The 7,451-nt window shown below is 36.9% G+C and overlaps 1 protein-coding gene across 2 annotated transcripts; it reads left to right on the forward strand.

Annotated features, from left to right (window-relative positions):
- The first annotated feature begins 261 nt into the window (after positions 1 to 261).
- LOC114710335 (taste receptor type 2 member 140-like) lies at positions 262 to 6,659 on the forward strand. 2 transcript variants are annotated; one of them, XR_005091166.1, is made up of 3 exons: positions 364 to 467; positions 1,198 to 1,347; positions 6,015 to 6,659. XR_005091166.1 is itself a non-coding variant. In XM_028894456.2 (2 exons), exon 2 carries the CDS (start codon positions 1,496 to 1,498, stop codon positions 2,429 to 2,431), a length of 936 nt encoding a protein of 311 aa, XP_028750289.1. In that variant the 5' UTR covers positions 262 to 467; positions 1,198 to 1,495; the 3' UTR covers positions 2,432 to 3,226. The 2 variants fall into 2 exon arrangements, 1 of the variants encoding a protein (XP_028750289.1); XM_028894456.2 differs by lacking the exon at positions 6,015 to 6,659 and having other exon boundaries at positions 262 to 467; positions 1,198 to 3,226.
- Positions 6,660 to 7,451: the final 792 nt, after the last annotated feature.

Consider the following 7,451-nt stretch of genomic DNA (forward strand, 5'->3'; position numbering starts at 1 on the left):
AGGAGCCATGCCAGGAGGATCTTCCTCTCTCTGTAATGATGGTATTGCCATGCTTCTATTCTTAGTCATTTCCCTCAAAACTTTTAAATAACGGGGCTAATTTTGTTTTCTAGTATGTGTATTCTTTAATTCTTTGCTCTAGACCGTGGCCCATCCTTCACATTGTAATATTACATGTCTTTTTAATCTTCAAAGGTTGTTGTTTTTCGACGGTCTCATCATGTAGTTCAAGCTGGCTTTTGATGAGTTATTGACTTAATCTGGGCATGTTTACTCTTGTACACTACCCATAAATTTCACTGAAGCCTTTGCTGTAGCTTTCTATGTTATCTTGGTCACTCTGATGCATTTGTGTTATTGTTCCTTTGACTACCCTTTAGCTCCTGGAGAATGTTGATGTCATGCTTCATTCCTTGCGAGTCTAGGCACTGCATCATCCTGTGTCTGTCTTGACACCTACAGTGAAGGTAATAGAGCACATGTCAGTACAATGCAGAGAGAAACATATAGCATATGAAGTTCCTTGTTGCTTTGTATATGAGGGGACAGGTGTACTAACAAGAGAGACACAGGGAATGAGGAGGGTGCTTGATGTGCAGGTGAATGAATTTGAGCTCTTGTCTGTTTTATCACACAGTAGGATGATTTCCAGTTTTGCTCATGTAGAGGGATAAAAGAATCACAAGTTTACAAAGTGGTTATATTTGATTGACTATTCTTGAAGCAATTTTATTGAATGTTTTGTCAATTGTAACAGTATTAAGCATGAGTTGGGTGCTAAACAAATGATAAGTACATGGCAGCTTGAATAACTGAAATGAAGAGTAAGGAGGGCTTGTATTTAAGTAAATGTATGTCTCTGTGTTAGTGGGTGCTACTGTGTTTTTGCATGAGCTTGTAAAATAAATTGGTTGCTATTTTCAGTATTCTTGGTGGAGTAATAGTATCAATGAGATTATTACCAACTGATAGTTGGTAAGAAGAACTGTAAAAAACATGCGTAAGTCCCTACACAGACATCATTTTGATGTATTTAATGAAGTTCATATTCTCTGTATTTGTTTGCTTTTATGGTTTGTTATTTGAGTTAAAAGTGTGTAGTATTACTGGTCAAGAAAAAACGTATCCAGACTTAATATGTAGACAAACATAACAGAAAAACACTGCAAATAAAAAATATCTTTATTTTGATGACAGCGCATGAAAATTCAGTGTTTCCTTCAACATCAACTACAAGGACATCAGGATGCAGTATGGAAGGCACTTGCTATCTTCATGAACTTCATCTATACTGTCTAGGGTAGCACAAGATGTTTTATGAACAAAACTGTGTGAACCAACTCAGTGGTAAATCAAATGTTTGCTTGATATTGTGTATAGGAGTTTATGATGGATGCCATGAATTTTCGAGAACCATATAGAAGTAACATTTTGGAAGATTGAACTAACAGATCCTTGGGTGTGTAGGAGAAATCAGGGCATCTTAGTGGTTACAATGAGTGTTATCCTATATGCCATAATCATAGTAATTTTAAGTGTTGAACTCATAATGGGAAGTTTAGGAAATATATTCATAGTGCTGGTGAACATCAAGAACTGGGTCAAGAGAAGAACGATTTCTACAGTGGATCAAATCCTTATGGCTCTTGCCATTTCTAGATTTGCTTTTCTGTGCACAATAGTCACAAATGTATTGGTATATGTGCTGCTCCCATTTCCAATTAAAACTAAAAATCTCATTAAAATAACTAGCATACATTGGACAATAACCAACCATTTCAGCATCTGGCTTGCTACATGCCTTAGCATCTTTTATTTTCTCAAGATAGCCAATTTCTCAAACTTTGTTTTCCTATACCTAAAATGGAGAGTTAAAAAAGTGGTTTTAGTGATGCTGCTAGGATCTTTTCTCCCCTTGTTTTTAAACATTTTTGTCATAAACAGATGTATTGATGTTTGGATTGATGGACACGAAGACAATATGTCCTACAGTGTTATCTCCAGTAACTCTACTCAGTTTTCTAATCTATTAATCACTAACACTATATTCATACTCATCCCTTTCTCTGTTTCTCTGATAACTTTCCTCCTGCTCATCTTCTCACTATGGAGACATTTGAAGAACATGCATCACAATGCCAAAGGTTCCAGAGATGTCAGTTCCAAAGCCCACATAAAGACCCTGCAAAGTGTGATCATCTTCCTATTATTATATGCTGCTTTCTTCCTGTCAATTCTTTTACAATTTTGGAATGATGACTTTCAGCAGAAATATCTAATTATTTTGTTTTTACGAGGTATAGCGATTGCTTTTCCCTCAGGCCACTCCTATGTCTTAATTCTGGGAAACACTCATCTAAGACAGGCATCCTTTTCTGTGCTCTGGTGGCTGAGGTGCAGACTCAAAGATGTGGAATGTTTGGGTCCCTAAAACATGTCAGAAATCACCTTCCAAATTTTATAGAAAATTCAGTTCATAAGTGTTAGCTTTTAGGGAGAAATAGATACAGAAAGGAGTCAGAGATGGGTCAGCCTTCAGACAGAGTTTATTATGAAGACAGACAGGATTCTACTAAGCTTTCTGGAAATACCCAGAGGGCCCAGATGTAAATATCATTTCTGCAAGAGTGAAAAAAAATTGTTTATGTAAGATCCTTGTGAGAAAGTAGGAAAAGAGGAAAGGTGTTATGCCAGGAGGAAATGAGCCCAAAGCAGGCTGACATTATCTAACTAGACTTAGAGACATCACGTGTGCCTGTATTTCTTAATGAAGCAGATTTTTAAAATGGCCGAAAGCTATTCCTTTGAAAGGGGTCTCTGCAAGACAAATGGGCCTTGTCAGAATGTGATGGAATAGAGGTCACCTGTTCTGTCTGCAGCCCTTCTCATTTTAGATCCATACAGGCTGGTTGCTAAGAGATAGAGGGAGTTTGGCTCTTGTGAGAATTATGAGGAGAGGTAGATAGACTCCCACCAGAGGTGGTCAGGTCTGTGAGGCAATAAGAAATGATGGGAGGAGAGATTGCTGTGGGCTGTAGGATAGAACAATTGCATGTAAACTTATGAATTTGGGGAAATTACATGTACATTAAGCACTGGCCAAACAATTCTGATTTGGCAGAGAAGATGCAAATATATACATTGCTGTATGAAGAGAGGTTTGAATATGGACCATCTAAGTGTAAGAACTGATATGAGTAATAGTTTTACATCAATCACTAGCTCTTTTAAGATTTTACATTGATTAATAAAAACTGTGAAATATCAATTTCTCTAGATACCTCAATTTCTATGGATGTCTTTCTGTGCACTATGAATATGTGTTACTCTGATTGGTTGATAAATAAAATGTTGATTAGCTAGTAGCCAGGCAGGAAGTATAGGGTAACATACAAGGAGAATTCTGGGAACAGGAAGGCTGAGTCAGCAGACACCAGCCTGCCATCCAGGGAGCAACATGTAATAGCACACAGGTAAAGCCAAGCAAAATGTGGTGACATATAGATGAACAGAAATGGGCTGAGTTTAAGTGTAAGAGCTAATGGCCCAGCAGTTGTAATTAATATGATCCTTTCTGTGTTTACTTGGGTCTGAGCGGCTGAAGCACTGGTGAGTAGGAGAGATTTGGTCCTGACCACGGGCCAGGTGGGACACAGGAAAACTTCAGCTACACCTCAATTATGTTTTGAAATATAGGATTTGAAAATATTTCTTAAAAGCTTTTTGGATTTCATCAGAATCTTTCTACCTTTTATATTTACTTTTATTAATTTAAGTTTTTTTATTTAGTTGGGAATATTTTCTGTCATTTATCAATCTTCCTTTTGTGATCACATTATTAGTATCTCTAATTAGCACTGTACTTTACAGAATGTCAAGCTGAGGGTTAGAGGTGGTGGTGTAGTTCCATTGGAGTGCATGTTTAGTGGGGTGAGGCACTGGTTTCAATCCCCATGCTCAAAATTCCACAAATGCAAATGAACAAATGACCAGAGAGCAGAAGTAACACAGCCCTGACACAACGCAGGCATTTTCTTCATCTTAGAAACAGAAAGTAATTGTGTTGGTGTCTTTTGGAATGAACATTTATCAGGAGACATTCACCAACTAATAGACATAAAAAGTGACAGAGGTGATGCCAGCTCAGGGAACATACTATTAGTTGGAGCATTGCAGGGGCAATGCAAGTCTAAAGTAAATGCTAATTTAAATTTGTGATGTATTCCAGCTGGTTATGGCAGAGCCCAAAATGTTAACATGATGTTAACATGAAAAGAATCAAATCTGTGTTCCGTATTTTTAAGACATTTGTTGTGGTAATCAGTCTCATTCCTTTAAGAGCACTGATATTAAATATTGTTGGCTATGGTACCATGGTATTTCATAGCCTTCAAGATATTTTAATCTCATATATAATAATGTCTTTATTCCTCAGATTAGAATCATTAGGAGAATTTGCTAGCTGCCACATTGGTTTATATCAATCATACATGAATCAATTTGATATTCATTGAGATGGACATGAAGCAAATCTGTAAGGGAGTACACTGATATTGGAAAACTCCCTTTCCATACAGTTGGCCACAATATTATTTTGTATGTTTCCAGGTAGTAAATTCAAACAAGGTAGGTCCTATGCCTGAAGTGCCAGAGAAGGCAGTTGTATGAAGAAAACCTAAATTGTGAAATAGTTCAAATATAGTGTCTCAAATTCAAATATGATTGAATGATTATACCAGTATACTTTCATGACATTCAGCCTGAAATTCATCATAGAATTAAAAAGAAACAAGAACTTCACTGCATTTCCATAAGGCAAGGGCACATACAACTTATACTTAACTTATTAAAAGAGGGACCAAGGAAGATACCTCAGTCAGTCAGTCAGTAAGTAAGTAAGTAAGTAAGTAAGTAAGTAAGTAAGTAAGTAAGTAAGTAAGCGAGGAGTAAATAACTAAGCAGTCAGTCTGTCAGTCAGTCAGTCAACTGATGAAAAAGTATGAGGACCTGAGCTCAAATTCCCAGATGTCACATCAAAAATTGTTAGTGTTACAATCGCTATGATGAAACACCATGACCAAAATCAAGTTGGAGCAGGAAAGGTTTATTTGACTTACACTTCCACATTGTAGTTCACCACTGAAGGAAGTAGGGACAGGAATTCAAACAGGACAGGAACCTGGAGGTAGGAGTTGATGCTGAAACCATGGATGATTGCTTCTTCCTGGCTTGCTGCTCATGGCTTGCTCAGCATACTTTCTTAAACAACAGAGTACCACTAGTCCAGAGGTGTCCCCACCTACAAGAAGTTGTGCCCTGCCATGTCAGGGCTTCATTTCTAGGCTTACTTAGACAGTATATCATTCCTTATCTGCCTTGATGCATACAGTGATATAATAGAGCAGATGTTGGAACAAAGTGAAGGAAAATGGATAGTATCTGAAGATCTAGGAGATACTAACAAGCAAAACATAGGGAATGAAGAAGACACTTGTGCAGATGCATTTATGCAAACTTCTGTCTTCTCTTTCTCACAATATAAATTTTTTGCTTGCGTAGGTAAAATAGCTACAAGTTTTAGGAATGTTTGCATTACTACTGTGTGAAATATACTTGAGATTGTTTTATACAATCTTAACAACTATATTGCTAAATAAGAGTGTGATGCATGCTAAATGTTAATTAATGATAAACAAGGATTACTAAGTTGAGGAAATGAAGGGTGGTTGCACAGAAATAAATGTATGTTTCTGGTTCGTGTCTATGTACATGTGTGTATGCATGACCGTGAAAAAGAAAATTCACTAGCATTTCAGTGCTAATTCCTGAGGAATGATGGCCTCTACAAGATTATTAGTTAACTTTGATAGTTTTGAGGAAGAACTTTGGAAAACATGCATAGATCACTCAAGGGTATCATTTTGCTGTGTTTAATGAAATTCTTCTATATGTCAGTGTAGATTTTATTGCCTTCTGTGTGAGTTAGAATTTTTTTTTTTACTTTATTTGTCTAGAAATCAAGCAACCAAGAAAAAGTATGTAGACACCCAAATCTGATGACAGCAGAGGGAACTCATGTCCTCCTTCAGGATCAACTACAGAGAATGCCAGGCTGCTATGTATGATGCCTGGGTTTGTGGATTAAACTCTGCTTGACTGTTTTGGATAATATCAGATGTTTGTAAAGAAAACTATGAACCAACTCACTAGTGAGTCTCAATGTTTGACATTTTATCTGAGAGTTTATAAAAATGGGTATGTTATAAATTCTTAGGAATCATGTAGACATACATAACATTTTAGAAGACTGCATTTACAAATCTTCAGCAGCTCAGTGGAAATTGGAGCATCCTCTGTTGACAGTGAGTGCTGGCCTGCAGGTCACATTCACCATTTAAGTGTAGAGTTCATTGCTGTGGAATAATCCTCTTGTATACTGTAAAGAGTTGTCTCTCAAATTGGTTTAATAAAATGCTGAATGGCCAGTAGCCAGGCAAGAACGATAGGTGACCAAATTAAGGATGATGTGAAGGAGAAGGGCAGAGTCAGGAGTCACCAGCAAGATGCCAAGGAACCTAGATGAGAATTCTTTACTGAGAAAAGGTACCAAGCCATGTGGCTAAACATAGATAAGAATTACAGGTTAATTTAAGTGTAAGAGCTAGTTAGTAATAAGCCTGAGCTACCAACCAAGAATTTAAACCTCTGTGTGTTTATTTGGGACCAGGCAATTGGGACATAGAAATTTCCATTTACAGTTCATCATAGGAAATTTTGGAAATGCATTTATGGTACTGGTGAACACCATGGACTGGCTCAAGAGAAGAAATCTCTTTAGTGGATCAAATCTTTATTGCTCTGGACCTCTCCAGAATTAATTTCTGTGGTCACGACTCATGGCTTCATTGATATCTACACTGTACTCAGCTTTAGTGATTACTGTTATGAAAATAATTACTATTTTTTTCTGGACAATGAGGAAACATTTCAACATCTAGCTTGCTACATGGCTCAATGTCTTTTATTTTTTTCAAGATAGCCAATTTCTCAAAGTGTCTTTTGCTTTACATAATGTGGAGAATTAAAAAAGAAATACTTTCAAGGGTACTTCTAGTGTTTTACTCACTTCATTTTTAAACATTGATGACTAGATGGATGGATATAAGGTAAATGTGTTCTAAAATCCCTGCTAAAATAACCATGCCCAATATTCAAAGCTTCATTTTACTCATATTCTTCACTGCGTTCCTGATTATTCCCTTATCTTCTCATCTTTTCCTTGTGGAGACATCTGAAGACTATGTAGTACAATGCCAAAGGTCCAGAGATGTCAGCACCTCAGCCCACATAAACACACTGCTGATGGTGGTCGCCTTCCTGTTTCTGTATACTGTCTTCTCTCTTTCACTTGTTTCACAGTCTTGGGACGCTGACATTTGGCTGAAAAATCC

This window comes from Peromyscus leucopus, chromosome 3, assembly GCF_004664715.2.
Source record: "Peromyscus leucopus breed LL Stock chromosome 3, UCI_PerLeu_2.1, whole genome shotgun sequence".
Lineage (NCBI taxonomy): Eukaryota > Metazoa > Chordata > Mammalia > Rodentia > Cricetidae > Peromyscus > Peromyscus leucopus.